The 23,090-nt window shown below is 32.6% G+C and overlaps 1 protein-coding gene across 1 annotated transcript; it reads left to right on the top strand.

The window, feature by feature from the left end:
- Positions 1 to 20,078: 20,078 nt before the first annotated feature.
- LOC114164728 (polygalacturonase inhibitor 1-like) lies at positions 20,079 to 21,248 on the top strand. The gene has a single exon (XM_028049478.2). The coding sequence runs from the start codon at positions 20,111 to 20,113 to the stop codon at positions 21,119 to 21,121; it is 1,011 nt and encodes a 336-aa protein (XP_027905279.1). The 5' UTR covers positions 20,079 to 20,110; the 3' UTR covers positions 21,122 to 21,248.
- Positions 21,249 to 23,090: the final 1,842 nt, after the last annotated feature.

Here is a 23,090-nt window from a genome sequence, read left to right as displayed (position 1 = left end):
CATCTGCTGGTATGCACGGTTTGGACCCCTGAGGGGTTACCTACGGAGAGGGCTCTAACAATCAAGTCAGCCAAAGGATTCTTAGAAAGTCAAATCTCTTTATTAAGGAATTAATGAATGCATACCTTTAATTACTGGGGTCCATGTATATTTATAGAGTTATTAATTATGTTTGGCCCTGTCGTGGGCTAGGCCATTGTTTGGGTCGTAGATGGGCCTGGGCTTGGCCTAGGCCCTTAGTTAATGATTGTTGGTACTAGGGGCCTTGTTTGTAATATTCTTAATCTAGAATGGTCAACAGATGTCGTCTTGTCCTCTGAAGTAGGTGGCCTAGGCCACTTATGCTTGTCTAGTTATTCATTCGATAACTACTTACGGGGCTATACGTAGGCTGTAACGTCCTAGCCGGAAATTACTTATTAAGTTAATTACGAAAGTAAATAAAATAATCATCTCATTTATTAATCGCCAATTTCCCAAAAACACGGGAAGATTTAAATATTTAAGTCCAATGCATCAATATAGATAATATAAGTCGCATCAGTACGTGTTACAAATAAAAATCGTCTATAAAACTATTACATATAAAATCATAGTTCATCATAATGTCTAGTGACAAAACCCCGAGGTACCCCCACTCCGTCTCTACGCATCTGTCTACTCACCTGCATCAACATCTGCTCCCATGTAACAAGTTACATGATCATCGCCACACACACACAGATAGGGTGAGCTCATTTAAACAAAACCAAACAATATAATATTGAAATACAACATCAACAAATTTAAACCCGGGTTAGTACAATTTCCCCATTTTCTTTTACTTCTTCACTCCCAACACTTGCCTTTAGACGTCTAACATCTCTATACCCTTTAGGTGAGATCAATGATCGTTCCTTGCTGTACGAGTGTCTACTTGCCCCTCCAACTACAGGCCACCACCTGATAGTCCACACGTGGGAATAACTTTGCCACAGCATCTCACCGTGACACCAAGTGGAGTTCCCAAAAACAAACCTAAGTTTGTAGTTATTTTCAGACTACCAAATCTCTATCAGAATCCACTGAAGAGGGCAATCATCCGAAACCCCGCCGTACGAGCCACAACCCGCACACTCCACTGGACTTCCTAAACCACCAGGCTACAACCTAGAGTGGTCACGTGTTCCCCAATACAAGCTGCACTCGTAACTGGGCCCCCAGCCAAAGCATCGCATCATGAACATCCTCTAAAGCGGTGTAGAAAATTTCCTCGCGCACCATTACTGGACCAAAACCGCCTGGCGCGCATCTCACGCCGCTAGGCGAAACTTAGCTCCAGACCGCCTGACGGGCATCACACACTGCCAGGCGCTGCGTGCCTGCAGTACCCTCATTGTGCCGCTACCACCTGGCGGGCACCACCACACCGCCAGGCGCCCTGCTCTGCCGTCACTGCCTGGCGCAGCCATCACCCGTCGCCAGGCACCCTGCTCCCGTTGTGACCACTGTCACTGATTTAGTTCCCGTCTGCGTGGCGGCTCATGCCGCCAAGCGCTATACAAGTAGCACACTGCTACTGGTTTTTTTTGGCACTTAAACATATCTCGAAACATACCACTCACCAAAGTATAGCGCAAATATGTCACACCAAGCACAATTCTACTCCATATTGTCATTCACACCACTTAATCATGCAATTAATAACTACCATTGTTACATACACTTCTCAAAATTAACTCAATCCATGTGGTAAAATGCTATACTCCTAATAACATAACTTTCATGCATTCAGACTTGTTCACCAAACTGAATTTCCACTTTACACACTGCACTTAGCATTTTTCTCATCTATTTAGCATACCAACTCTTCAGCAGTAATGCCACCTTCTTCATCACACTTCATATTTTAACAACATGTCAAACTTTCTGGAATATAACACATTTCATAAAACAACCAATTAACACATCGACTACATCGTATCATTATTTCAACTTCCACTTTTCTTAACCTTATTTAGTTCCCTATCATACCACTTGCAACAACATGCTTCCTTTCAATTTCATACATGCTAATTCATCATTTAAATGACTAAAGGTGCAAATTTCATACAAAATCACCTAGTAAGATATACCAACGAGCTGCCTGGTGGCAGTTCCTGTACCGTCAGGCGGTACATGCATATCTGGGTGTTGCTCAGGTTTTTCCAGCACGAAAATACACATAAATATCACAATTACAAAACATCCATCATATAGTCATAAACTTCCTTGTAACCATCATACGACAAAACAACTGTTTTCTCATGTACACTATTTGTTTATGCCACGACTCATCTATAAATTACCAATTCCAAACTGATTCGTCCCCAATCCCAACATAAATTCTAAAACCCTAATTTCACACAACATACATAACCTCAATATATCAAGATCACTTGCAGACATTTACAACATAGAATTCATGTTCATGCATATAAATTATCATGGCACATCACAGAAAGCACCAAGAACACCAAAACAACCAAAACTGGGATGCGCAGTATGCGTCGCCTGGCGGGTCACCCCTCGACCGCCAGGCGGTTCATGGTGAAACCCAAAAAAATGGGCAAAAATGTATGTGTCGCCTGGCGGCTCATGAACTGCCGCCAGGCGATTTCTGGAAAATTCCAGAAACACTACTGAAAATGAGAGAAAAACAAGCTCCACAATTCTATTATGATTCAGATCATACATTCATAAAATAGCGAAATTAAAACAAGCCATAGGAACTGCCCTAACCTGAATTTCCTTAGCTTCGCCTTAACTCTTGCAAGCTCTCCCTTGATCACCTCTTCGAAACTTTTGACCAATTTAGTTCTTCATCCTTAGAAATACATGGGTTTAGTCCTTTTAACCAAATTTTGTTAAGTATATCTAACATTTTAAGCGCATTTCATGATAGTATTTGAGTTTTGTACACTGTTTGACACATTTTCGCTTCAATATTAAGTCAAATATTATCATGAAACGCATTTGAAACGACAAATAAACTTAACAAAATTTGGTTAAAAGGCCTTTAAATATAATTTGATGAAGAAAATTTCCTAGAATGTATATCCTTAGGAAAATCTATATCATTGATTTTAATAGAACTTTTTTTACAAATAAATCTCTCAAACTTGTATCAGTATTCTTCCATTGGTTTGGATCTTATACATATTTTTATTAAGAGTATAATCATCATCTAATCTCTCAATCTCCTCCTTGTTATCATGGGTTTAAGAATTAGAATTATCCTCCTCACTAACTACTTCTCTTCCTCTATTGTTGGTTTCACCTATATCTATATTATTATTATCTTTCATTCACAGAGCACACACTTGTATTATCTAATTCATTTTTCTTATCTATTTTTATAAATTTATTCATAGCTCATTTTTGTCATGTGATTAAAACTCAATTATTCTCTTCTTATTGTAAGTTTTGAAATGGTTGAAATGCCAAGAAGGGGGGGTTGAATTGGCTAGATAAAAAATAGGATGTCTCTTGAAGGTTTAACATTGTTTTAAATTGAATCAATTTGATCACCAAGTTTGAATGCAAACACCTCTGGACAATACACTTTCAACCGATCAAAAATATAGTTAGTCTATTGATTTTACTAAACAGATTATGTACTGGTATAATCAATCGATTGAATCAGAAAAACAATAGACTAAAATACTAGAAAAAATACAGAAATGTAGATTTGTGATTTAAAACAAGAACAATGTAAAAGATCAATCAAGATAGGTTCCAATGAGTTACACAAACATGCTCAATGCTACATATGGCACCAAAACATTCAAGAATATCAAAAAGATGGTTTAAATCCAAATTTTTTAAACTTTAAATGATAATGCAAGAGAAGCGTTAGAGAAAAGATTGATGCACAAGATTTTTATACTGGTTCACTTAAACTTGAGCTACATTCAGTTTGTCAAGGCAATCCGAGCCTGACTTTGCATTATTTCAAAAGATTTACAAAATTTACACCCTTACACACATACACAAAGCTTGAGAAAGATCAAACCTCAGTGGTAGCACAACCTTGTCTACCACAAATACATTCTCCAAGCTTCAAACAAAACCAAAATGCTCCAAGAATTGATCCAAGATCAATCTTCACCAGCTGCAATCTATATGATCGCGAAAGAGAGAGAATTCCCAGGTTTCTAGAACAGTTTCGCGCTAAAAAATTGTCTTCTTACCTCTCTTTCGAAAAATACAGCTCGTATAGTCAAATTGTTACGAAATTCAACAGGTTGATTTTAAAATCAATCGGTTGATTTCACTTAACTTAAGTAAAATCATTCGATTAAAAAATAAATCAACTGATTGAATAAGTCACAGTTTAAGATTACTATAACTAACCTTTTAACCTATTAAAAATCCATTCAATAGATTAAAAGACACATTTTAGCTTGTTGAAAAATATTTCAACAGATTAAAAGACTCAATAAAGACCTTATACATCTAATAAATGCTAAATGGTCTACAAAGAGAATTCAAACTTCAAGCTTGTTTTCCTAATGATTTATCCATATGGAGGGCACGCGTTCAAGGCTTGTTCAACATGAGCAACATCAAATCTCCATAACTTCATCGATGTAGACTTGATTTCAAAGCAATGGCTTCAAGTTATTTCAACAAAGCTTCATCAAATCTTCAAGAGACACACCATCCAAGTTTCGCATGTCAACACTTATGAATTGTTAAATAGCCTGATTCAAAATTTATAGTTGACATATCTACATATTTTTATATAAAATAAAAAATTATAATATATAAAACACAAATGAAGATAAGTATATGAAACAAATGGGTTCAAATAATAAAACCCGATTCAGGTTGTTAGGAAAGTAAACTCGGTAGTAAACACTCAAGTCTCTTTCTCCTTCTCAAGTCTCTACTTTTTCACGAACGTGTAAATTTTATTTTAAGATTAATCATTAATAAAAAATAATTAAGAAAATTATTGTTCTTTTCAACTCGATAGTAAATTTTTTAATCCCTAAACTTAAATTATCTTTCTATAGAAACTCAACTTTGAATTATGCTCCAATTAATCTATTATCCAAAAAAAAAAAAGACTAAACATTAATCTAATTAATAGTTTTGTAGAAAAGTTTCAATTCCTGGTTAAGATACATGGAAAAAGAAAAACTCTCGAGAAGCATGCGATTAAAAGTACCGAAAAAAAAATTGGGCAAAAGAAACGCATTTTTAATTCTAATACAGTAATACAAATCCAACAAACAAAATAAAAATAACATCAACGCAAATATAAAGAAGAAACATATTAACCATAATTGAGGATGAAAAGATTGGTACACACAGGTAACATGAGATTTAAAAAATATTATCTGCCAAACTCAATCCTAAATAAAGACTCTAGAATATAAGAAAGCAAGGAGAGACAACAGAAAACACACAGAGATAAAGAAAGAAAATAGAATCAATATTGATTATAAGAAAATAAAGATAACTAACTATTGTCTTTTTCGTAAACAAAATTATAATTTCCTAAAAAAAGATTTTAACTAATTAAATATCATTTTTAATACCAACAAAATTTAACAGACACTAATAATAATTTAATTAAATTTTATTCTCACACATAAATTTATAATTAATTTAATAAAGTTATATTAGTAATAAAATAGTATTTTTTAGGCTTTTTTTCTTTAAAAAAAATATAATTAGTTTAATAGAGATATATTAGTACTAAAAAACATTTTTGAGGACTTTTTTCTTAAATATAATATTATAATTTATTTAATAAAAAGATATTAGTAGTAAAAAAAAATTTGAGACCTTCTTTCCTTGGAGGCCTAAAGTGAGTGCTTCACTCGTTTTATCCTTGAGAGTTTCAAACACTCACTCCTTTAAACTCTAATGAGATAGTATATTTTATAATAAAACAAACTTAACGTCTTCAAACATATAACATATGTGAAATTTATAGAACTTTGTCATCACAAAATAATATTATAATTAATGATTTCAAATTTTGTGGGATAACAATATCAAAATTGATTAATGAAATAAATATATTTATAGAAATAATTAATTTAAAGTAAATATTTCATATTATTCCGTATATTTTGAAAATTGTCTAATAATTCAAGTAATATAGGTATAAAATAAATAAGGGTTATTTTAGAAAAAAATTGTTTAAAAAGTAAAATATTTATTATTGTTCTTACTACATGCACAATAATACCAAAAGGGGGTCATTACAGAACCGATGTTGTACCACACCTAGCCGGTCCAACTCAACTATAGCCACAAAACCCGCCTATATAGCCCCCAAAAACGCAAGTAATCACCATGTATGAACGCTTAACAGTACCCGGCCTAAGCCGTTAAAAGGTAACCGGCCTAAGCCGGTAACTTAAGATGATTAAGCAGGAATTTGACAAATTCAGAGAATTACCCACAAGGCCCCTAAGGGCCTGTTGGAAAAAAAACTCACACACACTAGAAGAATATGCAATGTAACTCATTGTGGTGTTTTTCATTGATGGAGAATGCACTATTATATAGCCAATTACAAACCAAATAATAACAAACAAAACTAAATCTTAACCTAATCTAATCTTATCTAATATCCCATATTATCAAACTAAATCTTATATACTTCAACTAACTAAAATAACAACTAACTTAAATCTAATTAACCAAATATAAAATACCCTATCACTTTGCTAAATAAAAACAACTCTATAATCTAAAAACTAATCTAAATATCATCTAACAAAATTAAAGATTATCTAACAAAATTAAAGATTATCCAACAGGGACCATGATAATTATTCTAAGAGGCCTGGCCCAAGACCCAGGCCCACCTACGGCCCAAACAGGGGCTCAGTCTATGACGCCCTGACTACTATTCTAAATAATTATTATTTGATAAAAAGATATGGAATCAATTTTTTTTTTACCATAGGATTTTCCTTGAGAGAACATTAATAATAACATAACTTCATACTCACATATATATATATATATATATATATATATATATATATATATATATATATATATATATATAAAATTTACTTATATATAATTGTCCATGAACTATTACAAAAGTATATATTTGTAAAATATTAAGAGTCCTACATTAGAATAGAAGATTTATCTATATTTTTAATATCTCCTAAAGATGTTAATAGAAATTATCCATGAGTCAATCTTCAGAAGATCCACCAATAATATCCCGAACAACTCTCACTGAGCAGGTTCCTCTTCTGCTCATGCAACAGGGACATATGAAAGAAAAATATGAAAGGAGTGAGGTCTTTATAAGCCTTAAATATCAATCTTAATAAACTCAACAAACAATATAGACACCGGGGGCCTAAATTTGGACTTACAACCACAAAACTTGATCTTGTTTTACCAAACATATGGATCCATATTCCACTTCTGATGATCCAATCTGAACATCAAAAGTTACTTTGGGAAGTGATTGGGTAGTTGAGTATTTCTCATAAAATATTGGTACAATCATAATTATTTCTTTCTCGAGAATATTAGCCATTCATCGGCTCACAAAAGAGATATATACTCACTACCTAACCTTGGCGATGCCGAGCAGGTATCGGATAGTCCCAAGTTTGGCTTATGAATATCCTAGTCCAGGGCGTTATTCTGAACTATCCAGATATTCACCTACTTGGTAAAACTTCTTTAGACCCCACCATGGTCCCTGCCTTTCATCCCGTAGTGTACCAAACTGTGACTTCCCAAATACAAACACTTTGACACTAGTTTAATCTCAACTTATTGAAACCAGACTTAACTCTTACTCAACTGACATACTCTTGAATATTTTCAAATGTCATAAAATGTGATGACTATCAAATCATGTCATTGTATAAACTATACACAAAGAACAATAAATAAAATAAAATGTACATGTAATTTTCTTATATTCAAGCTCACTGAATAAAATAATATTTACTTTCACTTCACATTTTTTTTAATCATAAAATAATGATAAAATAAGAATCAAAGCAAGAACTTTAAATAAATAATTAGATAAGGATTATAACATTATAAATAAATAAAATAACAAAAATATAAATTAAACGGGACCAGTGCGTAACTGGAGATATATTAATTGAAATAAATAAATGGGACCAGTGCATAACTGGAGATAAAATAAAATAAATAAATAGGACCGGTGCGTAACTGGAGATAAATAAAATAAAATAAATAAATAGGACCAGTGCGTAACTGGAGATAAATAAAATAAAATAAATAAATAGGACCAATACGTAACTGGAAATAAATTAAATAAAATAAATGAATAGGAACAATGCATAACTGGAGGTAAATAAAATAAAATAAATAAATAGGACCACTGCGTAACTGGAGATAAATTAAATTAAATAAATAAATAGAACCAGTGCATAACTGGGGGTAAATAAAATAAAATAAAAAAATAAATAAACAGGATCAATGTATAATTAGAGATGAAATAAAGTAAATATAAAAGGATAATAAATGAAAATAAGTTAAATGAAAGTAAAAAGAATAATATATGAGTCAAAATAAATAAAAGATTAATATAAAACCCATGAGCTTATCAAGATTAATATATAAAAGCTTAACCTCACTCCCCCTTACCTTATTGATTGAAGAGCACACTAATAATATTTGAAGAGGACTAAGATCTCTTTGAATCTTTGCTCTAAACTTTCTCTCTCTCTTCTTTCTCTTTCTCTTTCTCTCTCTTTTTTCTTTCTTTCTCTCTCCCCTTTTCTTTCTTTCTTTCTTTCCCTCCTTCTCACTTTTTCTCCTTTTCTTTCTTTCTCACGTAACTTCTCATCTCATACGTATATATAAGCCTATACATGTGCTTATCTTTCTCAAGTCATCATTACCTACATTAATTAATGTTTATCTCTTAGGTTTTTTTTTTCTTATGTTTTCTCATCTTATCTTCTTTTTTTCTTTTCTTCTTATCTTTTCTTCTTATCTTCTTATCTCTTCTTTTTTTTTTCTATATATTTTTTTACACACCTATTTAATAAAATTTAAATTAATATTTTTTTTACGTAATATTTTTTTAATATATATATATATATATATATATATATATATTTTATTAGTTTTGTTTTCTTCTCATTGTTATTCTTAATAAGTAAAAACATGATAAAATATATTTTTTACTGTTTAAACTACATCATAATAAAATATGAAATATTAGTAAAAATAGAATATTTTCTAATTGTTTTATTTAAAATAAATAATACAGTTTATTAAAAAATATGGATGTTACATTTCTCCCCTCCTTTTAGAAATTTCGTCCTCAAAATTCACGTGGTTGTAAAAAGATGGGGATACATCTCTCTCATATTACTTTCTAATTCCCAAGTTGCATCACCTTCATTTTGTTGACTCCACAATACCTTTACCAAAGGTATGTCCTTTCCCCGAAGTTGTTTAATCCTTCGATCTCCAATCCTTACAGGAACATCATAAGTAAGGTTTTCTCGTATTTGTACTACATCAGGTTCTATCACATGAAAAGGGTCATGAATATATTTACGAAGTTGAGACACATGAAAAACATTATGAAGTTTTGAAAGGTTTGGAGGTAAAGCAATTTGGTATGCGACAGAACCAATTCTTTTAAGGATTTGATAAGGACCTATGAATTTGGGTGTAAGTTTTCTAGATTTGAGAGCTCTACCAACCCCAGGTGTAACTTTCAAGAAAACATGATCTCCTTCTTCAAACTCAATGGGTTTCCTTCGTTTGTCATAGTAACTTTTCTGCCTATCTTGAGAAATTTTTATCTTTTCCCTAATCATTTTAATCTTCTCAGTGGCTTGTTGAATTACCTCTGGACCCAAAACTAAGGAATTTCCATTCTCATACCAACACAACGGGGTTCTACATCTTCTCCCATATAGACCCTCATATGGAGCCATTCCTATGCTTGAGTGAAAACTGTTGTTATAAGTGAACTCTATAAGTGGTAGAAATTTCTCCCAACTTTCAGTTTGTTCTAAAACACAGGCTCTCAACAAGTCTTCTAAAGATTGGATAGTCCTTTTCTGATTGTCCATCAGTTTGAGGGTGATAAGCTGAACTGAGCCTAACTTTTGTTCCCAAGGCTTTTTGTAAGCTATCCCAAAATCTAGATGTGAAACGAGGGTCTCTATCAAAAATTATACTAGAAGGTACTCCATGTAGCTTGATAATTTCTTTTATGTACAAATGAGCTAACTTTTCTAAGGAAAATCTAATGTTAATAGGTAGAAAGTGAGCAAATTTTGTTAATCTATCTACAATGACCCAAATTGCATCATGACCAGACACAGTCTTTGGTAAACCTGTCACAAAATCCATGGATATGCTTTCCCATTTCCATTCTGGGACATCTAAGGATTGTAGTTCCCCATAAGGCTTTTTATGTTCAACTTTTGTTTTCTGACACACTAGACAACGTGCGACGAACTCCACCACTGCTTTCTTCATCCCAGACCACCAAAACATTTTCTTCAAGTCTTGATACATCTTTGTAGCACCCGGATGAATACTTAAGCTACTCTTATTAGCTTCCTCCATTATCAACTTCCTCAACTCTTCTTTTGCAGGTATGCAAATTCTATCTTTAAACTTGACGATTCCATTTGAATCCTTGTGGAATTCAGATTCCTTTCCTTCAACCTTTGCTATCAACTTTTCTTGCAAAAATTGATCTCTTTCTTGAGCTCTCTTTATTTCTTGTAAGAATTCACTTGATATTTTTAACATTCCTAGGCATATGCTATTGGGTCTAAGCTTTACAGCTAAGTTCAAGTCTCAGAATGATTCTATCAAATCCAATTCCTTCACCATCATCATGGATGCATGTATAGACTTTCGACTCAAAGCATCCACAACAACATTTGCTTTACCAGGGTGATATTGCAGCTCAAAGTCATAATCCTTAAGAAATTCCATCCATCTACGTTGTCTCATGTTTAGTTCTTTCTGATAAAAAAGGTACTTCAAACTTTTATGGTCACTAAAAACTTCAAACCTTGCTCCATACAAGTAATGTCTCCATATTTTCAACGCAAATACTACTGCAGCTAATTCTAAATCATGTGTAGGATAATTAAGCTCATGTTGCTTGAGTTGTCGTGAAGCATAAGCTGCAACTTTTCTTTCTTGCATCAACACACATCCTAATCCTTGTCCGCATGCATCACAATATACCTCAAAATTTTTTGTAAGGTCAGGAAGGATTAAAACAGGCGCAGATGTTAATTTTTTCTTCAACTCTTGAAAACTAACTCACATGCTTCATTCCATTCGAAAGGTTGTCCCTTACGTGTTAACTTAGTCAAAGGCAATGCTAATTTAGAAAATCCTTCAATGAATTTTATATAGTAGCCTGCCAATCCTAAGAAACTACGTATTTCTGTGATATTCTTTGGTTGTTCCCAAAGCAATATCGCTTGAACCTTTGAGGGGTCAACTGCAATGCCATTTTGTGATATCACATGACCCAAAAATTGAACTTCTCTCAACCAGAATTCACACTTTGACCATTTTCCATACAATTGTCTCTCTCTTAGAATTTGTAACACAATCCTCAAATGTCTCTCATGTTCTTCATGATTTTTGGAATAAATTAAGATGTCGTCAATGAAAACAACCACAAATTTATCCAAAAATTCATGAAAAATACGGTTCATATAATCCATGAAAATGGCAGGAGCATTGGTCACACCAAAAGGCATTACCAAGTACTCATAATGACTGTATCTTGTCCTAAAAGTTGTCTTTTGAATATCTTCCGTCTTGACTCGAATCTGATGATAGCCAGATTTTAAGTCAATTTTGGAATATACCACAGCACCTCTCAATTGATCCATCAAATCATCAATCCTTGGTAGAGGGTATTTGTTCTTAATGGTGATTTTGTTAAGCTGACGATAATCCATACACAACCTCATAGTGTCATCCTTTTTCTTGACTAACAATACTGGCGCACCCCAGGGAGAAACACTAGGTTTGATGAATTGTTTATCCAACAATTCTTCTATTTGTATTTTCAACTCTGCTAACTCTAGAGGTGACATCCTATAAGGGACTATAGACATAGGTCTTGATCCTGGTACCAAGTCTATAGTGAATGCTATTTCTCTTTGTGGAGGTAACCTAGGAACATCTTCAGGGAAAACATCAAGATACTCACAAACAACAGGAAACTTATTAATGTCTGGAATTTCCTTGACTTTTAAAGAAGTTAAGATCATGTATACTTGAGATCCTTTTGGGATTTCATTGTGGTTGGTAGTACTCTGTTTTAATTCTTTTGAGTCAAAAACTTCACCTATGTGTGATTCAAAAATTAAAGTCTTATCGTGACAGTTTAGGAGAACATGGTTGGAAGATAACCAGTCCATTCCAAGAACAATATCCAAATGAGACAAGGGTAGACATATAAGATTTACAAAAAAATTTCTATTCCCTATAGAAATATGACAATTTGTGCATGTAAGTGAAGTGGTGACTGGAACATTGGTAGGAGTAGACACAGTTAAATCATATGGTAATAAAGAGACAGATAACTTTAAATGTTTGACACATTCATGTGATATGAAAGAATGAGTAGCACCTGAATCATATAGTACATTAACGAGGTGACCATTTATGATGCATTTACCTTGGATTAGATCTTCAGATTGAACAGCTTTAGTACCATTCATTGTGAAGACTCTTTTGGTTGTCTTTGGTCTTCCAAGTTGATTATTTCCTCTATTACTGCTTCCCCCACTTCCTTGCTCCTTAATTAACTCTTTGCATTCATTACGATAATGATCCAACTTCCCACAATTGAAGCAAGTTATAGTCCTTGTGGTGCAGTTTCTTGACAGATGAGGTCTTCCACAGTGGAAACATTTGATATGGTTGGTTATACCTGAATTATTGGCAGTAGAGGAATGTCTTTGTCCTGAAGAATTCCACGAAGCATGAGATGGACGTTGGTAAGGTTTCTTATTATTAAAATCATTTCTTTTGTGCCTCAAAGGCCCTCCTTGCCTCCACTGAGTTTGCCTTGCCTTAGTATCATACTCATAAATCCTACAACGATTTACAAGAGTGGAAAAGAAGAAATCTCTAAATAACCAACTGCTTGTTTAATATCAGGTCTTAGTCCACTTTCAAACTTGGAACAACGGGAACGTTCATCAACTCTATCATGAAAGTAAGGACAAAACTTTGACAACTCGTCAAACTTTGCTACATATTCTCCTACAAACATGATTCCTTGACGAAGATTAAGGAATTCAACTTCTTTCCTCCTTCGTAGATCCTCTGGAAAATATTTTTCCAGAAACTTTTGTTTGAAGACTTCCCAAGTAATTTGTCTCCCTTCATCCTCCAATTGTTGTTTTGTAAATCTCCACCAGTTTTCAGCTTCTTCAACGAGCATAAATGTAGCAAATGTGACTCTATTTGCATCTGCACACGTCATTGCGATGAAAATTTTCTCAATTTCTGCTATCCATGATTGAGCACCTTCAGGATTAAATCCTCCTTTAAATTTTTGTGGATTATTCTTGCGAAAGGTTTCTAATCCTTGATTTTCCATGGGTTCAACATTTTGTTTTTGGCTCATATTTTCCAGGACAATTGTCATTCTTTCCAATAATTCATTGGTAATGTTTGGTCCGTTATCCATCTTTTCCTGAAAAAATGAACAATTTCCTTAGTTTTCTTTAGAATTTTTTTTAACTATTGTTAAAACTTATCCTTACTACAAGTGTTAATTGTTGTTATTACTTACTTTTATTAGTCTACTTATCTTGCATTTCTTTTTTACAAGAAAAATGTAAGAACAAACAACTTGCACCTCTACTTACTAGTAGAGACTACAAACATGGAAGACACCATACCCAAGGTCTTGACAGAAGGAACTACTCTGATACCACTAAATGTGACGCCCCGACTACTATACTAAATAATTATTATTTGATAAAAAGATATGGAATCAATTTTTTTTTTACCATAGGATTTTCCTTGAGAAAACATTAATAATAACATAACTTCATATTCATATATATATATATATATATATATATATATATATATATATATATAATTTACATCTATGTAATTGTCCATGAAATATTACAAAAGTATATATTTGTAAAATATTAAGAGTCCTACATTAGAATAGAATATTTATCTATATTTTTAATATCTCCTAAAGATGTTAATAGAAATTATCCATGAGTCAATCTTCAGAAGATCCACCAATAATATCCCGAACAACTCTCACTGAGCAGGTTCCTCTTCTGCTCATGCAACAGGGACATATGAAAGAAAAATATGAAAGGAATGAGGTCTTTATAAGCCTTAAATATCAATCTTAATAAACTCAACAAACAATACAGACACCGGGGGCCTAAATTTGGACCTACAACCACAAAACTTGATCTTGTTTTACCAGACATATGGATCCATATTCCACTTCTGATGATCCAATCTGAACATCAAAAGTTACTTTGGGAAGTGATTAGGTAGTTGAGTATTTCTCATAAAATATTGGTACAATCATAATTATTTCTTTCTCGAGAGTATTAGCCATTCATTGGCTCACAAAAGAGATATATACTCACTACCTAACCTTGGCGATGCCGAACAGGTATCGGATAGTCCCAAGTTTGGCCTATGAATATCCTAGTCCAGGGCACTATTCTGAACTATCCAGATATTCACCTACTTGGTAAAACTTCCTTAGACCCCACCATGGTCCCTGCCTTTCATCTCGCAGTGTACCAAACTGTGACTTCCCAAATACAAACACTTTGACACTGGTTTAATCTCAACTTATTGAAACCAGACTTAACTCTTACTCAACTGACATACTCTTGAATATTTTCAAAGGTCATAAAATGTGATGACTATCAAATCATGTCATTGTATAAACTATACAGAAAGAACATAAAATAAAATAAAATGTACATGTAATTTTCTTATATTCAAGCTCACTGAATAAAATAATATTTACTTTCACTTCACATTTTTTTTAATCATAAAATAATGATAAAATAAGAATCAAAGCAAGAACTTTAAATAAATAATTAGATAAGGATTATAACATTATAAATAAATAAAATAACAAAAATATAAATTAAACGGGACCAGTGCGTAACTGGAGATATATTAATTGAAATAAATAAATGGGACCAGTGCATAACTGGAGATAAAATAAAATAAATAAATAGGACCGGTGCGTAACTGGAGATAAATAAAATAAAATAAATAAATAGGACCAGTGCGTAACTGGAGATAAATAAAATAAAATAAATAAATAGGACCAGTACGTAAACTGGAAGTAAATAAAATAAAATAAATAAATAGGACCAGTGCGTAACTGGAGATAAATTAAATAAAATAAATAAATAGGACCAGTGCATAATTGGAGGTAAATAAAATAAATAAATAAATAAATAAACAGGATCAATGTATAATTGGAGATGAAATAAAATAAATATAAGAGGATAATAAATGAAAATAAGTTAAATGAAAGTAAATAGAATAATATGAGTCAAAATAAATAAAAGATTAATATAAAACCCATGAGCTTATCAATATTAATATATAAAAGCTTAACCTTACTTCCCCTGACCTTATTGATTGAAGAGCACACTAATAATATTTGAAGAGGACTAAGATCTCTTTGAATCTTTGCTCTAAATTTTTTCTCTCTCTTCTTTTTCTTTCTCTTTCTCTCTCTTCTTTCTTTCTTTCTCTCTCCCCATTTCTTTCTTTCTTTCTTTCCCTCCTTCTCAGTTTTCTCCTTTTCTTTCTCTCTCACCTAACTTCTCATCTCATAGGTACATATAAGCCTATACATGTGCTTATCTTTCTCAAGTCATCATTACCTACATTAATTAATGTTTATCTCTTAGGTTTTTTTTTTCTTATCTTTTCTCATCTTATCTTTTTTTTTTTTTTCTTATCTTCTTATCTCTTCTTTTTTTTTCTATATTTTTTTTACACACCTATTTAATAAAATTTAAATTAATATATTTTTTTACGTAATATTTTTTTTAATATTATATATATATATATATTCTATATTTTTTTTACACACCTATTTAATAAAATTTAAATTAATATATTTTTTTACGTAATATTTTTTTTAATATTATATATATATATATATATATATATATATATATATATTTTATTAGTTTTGTTTTCTTCTTATTGTTATTCTTAATAAGTAAAAACATGATAAAATATATTTTTTACTATTTAAACTACATCATAATAAAATATGAAACATTAGTAAAAATAGAATATTTTCTAATTGTTTTATTTAAAATAAATAATACAGTTTATTAGAAAATAGGGATGTTACACAGTCCATGATGTGGTTAAGCATAATTAATAACCTATAAATGCGTATGGACCCCAACAATTAAAGGTACGCATTCATTACTCCCCTAATTACGAGATTTGACTTTATGAGAGTTTTTGCTGACTTGAGTAGCAGGTCTCTTCTGCAGGTAACCCCTCTCGGGTCCAAACCAGTTCACATCGAGATATCCACAGACGACATATACTAGCCGGGAGGAAGCCTACTGAGGAGATTGCAGATTGGGGTAAGGTAACGTTTGTGTCTGACATATCTTCTTTGTTCTCCGCAGGAACAGATGTAATTATCATTTCAAATTAAATAATTTAGATAAATTATTCTTCTTATTAGAGCTATCAAAATGGGTAATCCGACCCGGCCTGGTCCAGCTCGATTCATCATGGATTGGTCACTTAATGAGCTAACCCAACCCGACTCACTTATTAGCGAGCCAAAAAGATTCAAACCCGACTGACCCACCACAAGTTGGTGGGTTAAATGAGTTGACTCACTCTCACTTAATTAAAAAATATATTTTTTTCAATCTTAAAAGAACTAAATTATAATTATGATTAAAATCTAAATAAACTTCAATAGAATCCAAATACAATCCAAAAGGATGTTAAACTCCAACTACAAACCAAAATCACAAAAATATTAATGTGTTGGCTAAAAAACAATCTAATCTGACCCAAATGCAAAGTCCAATATGATAAAAAATACTTATGTAACCCTCTATTTGCAAGCTAGTGAGCCAACTTAACTCATCACGAATACAACCCGAATAAACTGATTCTAGGTGGACCGGATAAAAAATCAACTTGTATTAAAATTTGTACAAAATTTTTAAATTAATCCAATCCAAACATACGATGAACCAAATTGACTCATGAATTTCAATTTATTTTTTGACATCTCTTCTTATTCAACAAATTTAAAAATCAGATTACACTACTTTTTAAGATATCGAAGAAAAAAATATGATTGGTCCCTTCCAGTTTCGAAGATGGAAATTTACTGATACAATGTTTACAATGATTTGCTCCAGTTTTTTTAATATTTTATGAAGAGTGTCTTGGTATTTGGATAAGAAAGTTGTGGTTGGCCACACTACACGTTTTTGAGATTTCAATAAAATAACTAACCAAAGTATAGAATGGACCCTCCATAACACCGAGAGACAGATTTCATTGATTTAATTTGTCTTTCAGTTTATTAATTTCTTGATATTTGTGCTATCTTTCATAGCTTCTTAATTTTTCGTGTTTCATCTTTTATATTTTATTCAAGTCCCAAATAAATTAATTTCACCTTAAACATGTTTGATGTTGTATAAATATAATATAACAAAAGTTTCATCCATCACTTTTATAGCAAATTACTACTTAATATCATCAATGCTTTCTGGATATGATATTTTTTTCTTTTGAAAATAACTCTTATAAGTAAAAGATAATAAAGTTCAAGTGAACTAAAAATCATAAACCATAAACAATAAAATTTCAGAAAGAACCATTAACAAAGTTTTGAAAAATAAAATTCTTTACAAAAATAAATAATACAAATTTTCAGTAAAAAAATTATCGAATGACTAATTTTAATAACGGAAGGTAATTAGTCATGTAACCAATTTATATATTAATTTATAAATTAAAATAAATAATAACTAGAGTAATTTAAAAAAATTATAATTAATTTCTTAATTAATAATGAAAATAATTTTTATCATAAATTAATCACTAACATTAGTCAGTAAGATTTTGACAGTAAAAAGAAATTAAATTAATTTTTAATTAAAAAATTAGTATTTAAATTGATCTTCAAATATATTTTGATAATTAAAATTAATTATTATTTAAAAATTTTCAATGTACTTTGTAAAATACAAAGATGAGAAATAAATACCGGTCGTACTTAATAATATGATTGGACTTAGAAATATTGTTTTCAGGATCTAACCATGTATTTGCATGTTTACTTCCTTAAGTACTGAAAATAAGTTTTTCTGTTGAATTTGTGGAGTGAAAACCATGGAATAACAATGTGTTTCAGAAAGTTCTAAATTCAAAGAAGGCAATACCTAAATTTTATGAAACTTTAAAGGGAATGTTCTTGAAACTCAAAGTTAAACTAAGCCAGACACCGGCCAGAGTTTCGTTTTAGTTAGAACAAACTAAAATATTTCATGTTTTTTCATGAAAACAAACTATTGAATTTCAGTAAAATTTTCTTTTTGAATGAAACTAAAACAAAGCTTGTAGAACTTTCCTTTCCAATGAAACATTATTTTTCCTTAATGTCTAATCAAATAAATTAATTCCTCTTTCTCATTCGAACTGAACTATATTTTTTTCATGAAACCAAACTATTGAATTTCGATAAAAATTTACTTTAAATAAAACTAGAATAAAGTTTATAGAACTTTCCAAGGAATCATTAATTTCTGTAAATGAAACCAGAGCAAAACTTATATAACTGTCAAACGAAGCATTAATTGGTTTTCTCCTTAATGTGTCATCAAATTAATTATTTTCTCTTTCTCATTAAAAGTAAATAATTTTTAAACAAAAGTAGAAGTTATTTCAATTCAATTATTTTCTCTTTCTCATTAAAAGTAATATAATTTAAAAAAAATGTGGAAGTTATTTCAGTCAAATTAATAAAAAAGTAAAATGTTTATTACTATCACTTTAAATATATTATTAATCTCGTTCTTATAAAACTGACTATACCTTGTAAAGAATAATTCTGACTTTTTACACACTTTAAGTTACAACTTGACATATTTTAGGCAGAATGTTTTAGATACCGATCTTTTTAAAATTAATAAAGGAGATGTCCTTGCAAAAAATATTACAACAACATTACAACACTTAAATTAATTAAGTGTAAAAAATATTAAATACAATAATAAGAAATGTAAATGTTATTTATATCATGAATTTTTATCTAGATGAATTTGTTCACTTGACTAATTTTGATTAATTTTGTCTAATTCTCTGTTAATATGTTTTAATATTAGGCAACACTTTTTAGCATAGGAAAGAGAATAATTATTTGTCCGTCCTTTCAAATTCCAAATAAGGCTATACACTAATCCAATGCTTATAACGATTTCCTCAAGTTCTTTGTCATTCTTCACGAAACAGATATGGGATAGCAAAGTTGTGCTTGTCCACACAACAAGCGTAGGTAATGTTTCTGAGATTTCGATGTAGTTTTTCTTTTACCCACTATGGGTAAGGTAGTTTAAATTGGATCCCTAGATACCATTTTAAAATTGCGTGGTCCACATTTCAAGATGTTTAAAGAGTTTTCTAGAAAATTATAACAAGTTAAATTTTAAATTGTGAACGTTAGATACATACAACTTCATCCTATAACACTTATTAAAGAAAATACTGTTTTCGGAATTTTCTTTCTATTAAATAATGAATAATGCATTGTTATGATTACATTATTGGTCATTTTAAGTGCTTTGTTCTTTTACCTTTTTTGGCGTGTATCTGCCAGTGAATAGGAAAAAGCTGTAAATCACGGGATACTGTGTGGGTAGGCACCCCCACATGGGTGATTTTGACGTGTGATCGGCGACTAGTACTGGACATTATTTCATTCTAATGTGGAAAACGTGAAATGTCCCTTGCCCATGCACCGTACAGTCGCATCGTTCTTTAAAATGAGTGAAACACAACCTGTGACTTCACATTCATAAGCAAAATGCGAAGCATGTTAATGTTGTTGGGACTATGCGTCCTAGTGTTGTCCCCATTTCCAGTTGCATTATCGGAGCGGTGCCACCCAGAGGACAAGAAGGTGCTGCTCCGGTTCAAAAAGGAACTCAACAACCCTTACTTCCTAGCCTCTTGGGACCCAAAAGAAGATTGCTGCGACTGGTACTGTGTCAAGTGTGACGACAGAAATAACCGTATCTACGAGGTTTTTCTAATATCCTCGTATCCAGACCCCAATGTCACCGGCAAAATACCACCCTCTGTGGGTGACCTCCCTTACCTCGAGTACCTTACCTTCCACAAGCTCCCCAACCTCGTCGGCCCAATTCCGCCCACCATCACCAAACTCACCAAACTCAAAAGTCTCGAAATCACCAACAGTGGTCTCACAGGCCCAATACCCGAATTTCTGGCCCAGATTAAAACCCTGGAGGTGATCTCACTTTCCTTCAACAGTCTCTCGGGCTCCATTCCCAGCTCACTCTCCCAACTGCCTAATCTCGCATCTCTACAGCTGGACAGGAACAAATTGACGGGCCCAATCCCGGCGTCTTTCGGGTCCTTCAAGAAGCCCGGGCCTGATCTCAAACTGTCTCACAACCAACTCTCTGGGCCCCTTCCCCCTTCCTTGGGCAACCTAGACCCAGACAACATAGACTTGTCAAGGAACAAACTTGTAGGCGATGCTTCATTTCTTTTCGGGAGCAAGAAAAAGACTCAGGTACTTGACCTTTCCAGGAACGCCTTCTCCTTTGATCTCTCTCCTGTGACGTTTCCTAAGAAAAGCTTGATTTGGTTGGATATCAATCACAATAAGATTTATGGGAACCTTCCAGTGGCGTTGACGAAAGTGGAAAATTTGCAGCAGTTGAACGTGAGTTATAATCCTGGGTTGAAGGGCCAAATACCGCAGGGTGGGGAATTGCATAGATTCGATAAATATGCTTTCTTTCACACTAAGTTGTGTGGTTCTCCACTTCCGCCCTGCACCAAATAGATTAACAGATACAATAAGCATTCTATTTTCCCACTAAGTTGTGTGTCTCTCTACTTCCGCTCTGCACCAATAAGATTACGTAAGGGAATCCTTCCAGTTTGAATCAAATAAGTTTTATATTTTCGCACTCTGATTTCAAGTTTATCAAGTTTATCAGCTTTTCAGAATATACAACGTTTCTCGCTGTAACTTTATTCGTCTCAGTTATTTGGTCTTCAATATAAATGATATTTATAGTTATAATCAATAGTTTTATAGAAAAGTTTGTTTTAACCGTATAGAAAGACTTATCTGCACTCGTGACTATTATCCGTAAATAAAGAAAGAGTGCCGATGCTTATAACGAGTAACCATCATAGACCTTGTTTTGAGAGGACAATATAATTCTTATCACTTTAAAGAGAGCATCTCTTGTTAAAGAAACTGTGGTCTTTAAGTTAATTATTTTTTTACTTGGCCGAAAAGCAAGTCAAATTGTACTAGTTCACATTTTTTAACCATTCATGATGAGTTAACATTATTTACGTCGTGCCAAGCTAAGTAATTTAACACTTTAACATGGCAAGTAAAGTAATATCTCAATTTTAACAACTTAAAACTAATAAAAATAGGGAGTTTCATCATAGTTCCAAAACAGATAATTCAATGTACACAATATATTAATACAGTCTTACAAAAGATATGACTATAAAAATATATCACACTTAAACTAAACTAATAAACTCTATACTTAAACTGACCACTGCTAAAGCTTCCACTGGAAACCTCCTCCTCAATACTAAAACGATGGTTCTTCATCCTCCAGAAGTGCCTTTGATACTGCAACCACATTTGCTCCCACCGAATAGGTGATCATCGCAAAAGAAAAACATACAACACGAGACAAACACACAGAAAGCAAGGGTAAGCTAATCTGATAAGAAAAATCATGCAATTCAATTTGTTCCTGCAAAGAACAAACAAGATGAGTTAGACACAAGTGTCACCTTACCATGTAGTCCACTATCTCTTCAGTTGGCCTCTCCCCGGTTGATACATATCAGCTTGAACCCAGGAGGGGTTACCTGTAGAAGAGTCTCCGAAGCTCAAGTAAGTCAAAGCTCTTAGAGAATTAAATCAGTGATTAATGAATGTGTACCTTTAATTCGTGGGGTCCATGCATATTTATAGAGCATTAATGATGCCTGGTTATCCAATGGGCCGGGCCTTGGCTTGGGCCCTAGCCTGGGCTATGAGTGGGCCTGGGCCCTAACCCAGGCCCTTAAGGCACATCGAACGCGGGGGCTTCCATTTTACTAAGTTTTCGAGAGCGGTCAGATCTGTTTACTTCTTGGCTTGTCAGATGTCGTCCTTGGCCGGGTACTATCCGTGTTGGCCATTTTGTTGTTACTTTGACCTTTGTTCAGTTAAGTTCGAGATCATGGCGGCCCAAGTCGTGTACTTGGGTTGTCTCTGGCATATTCATGAGGGTTATCATTTATACGGTTAAAATGATCAGGTCCGATATAAGTTAGACTGACTCGGCCTAGGTTGAATACTTGGTTGCCTTGGATGCTCTATCTACACATAGAAACATCACAAGAACGATTAGGACATACCGTTATGATCATTGATCAACAGAGACTCATATTGATGATTAAAACGTCGCATGCAAGCGGAAAAGAGCTTGCATGCAACAGAAAAAGACTAAAAAAGAGAGCAGAAACTCAACTTACACGAACGAAGAAACTGATTGGTCCAATTTGAAGAGCTCACCGAGAGGATCAATCCTATGGTCTCGATTCTTCAATCAGACGACCAGAGAGATAGAACCTCTAGAGAGAAGTCAGAGAACTCTAGAAAAGTGGTTTCTAGAGAGATGGTGTGTTTTAAAATAATGAAACTCGTTTATAACAATTCCATTTATACTAAAACCTTTTAATATTAAAATAATCGAGTCTCACTATTTTTAAACCACTATCACTTTTAA

This window comes from Vigna unguiculata, chromosome 9 (assembly GCF_037176805.1).
Source record: "Vigna unguiculata cultivar grain cowpea cultivar isolate G323 ecotype 2 chromosome 9, ASM3717680v1, whole genome shotgun sequence".
In the NCBI taxonomy this organism is placed as follows: Eukaryota; Viridiplantae; Streptophyta; class Magnoliopsida; order Fabales; family Fabaceae; genus Vigna; species Vigna unguiculata.
This window is presented reverse-complemented; position numbering and strand designations above follow the sequence as displayed.

What these genes read in the sequence shown, in the direction of transcription:
- LOC114164728 (XM_028049478.2), top strand. Translation starts at nt 20,111, where the DNA reads ATGCGAAGCATGTTAATGTTGTTGGGACTATGCGTCCTAGTGTTGTCC.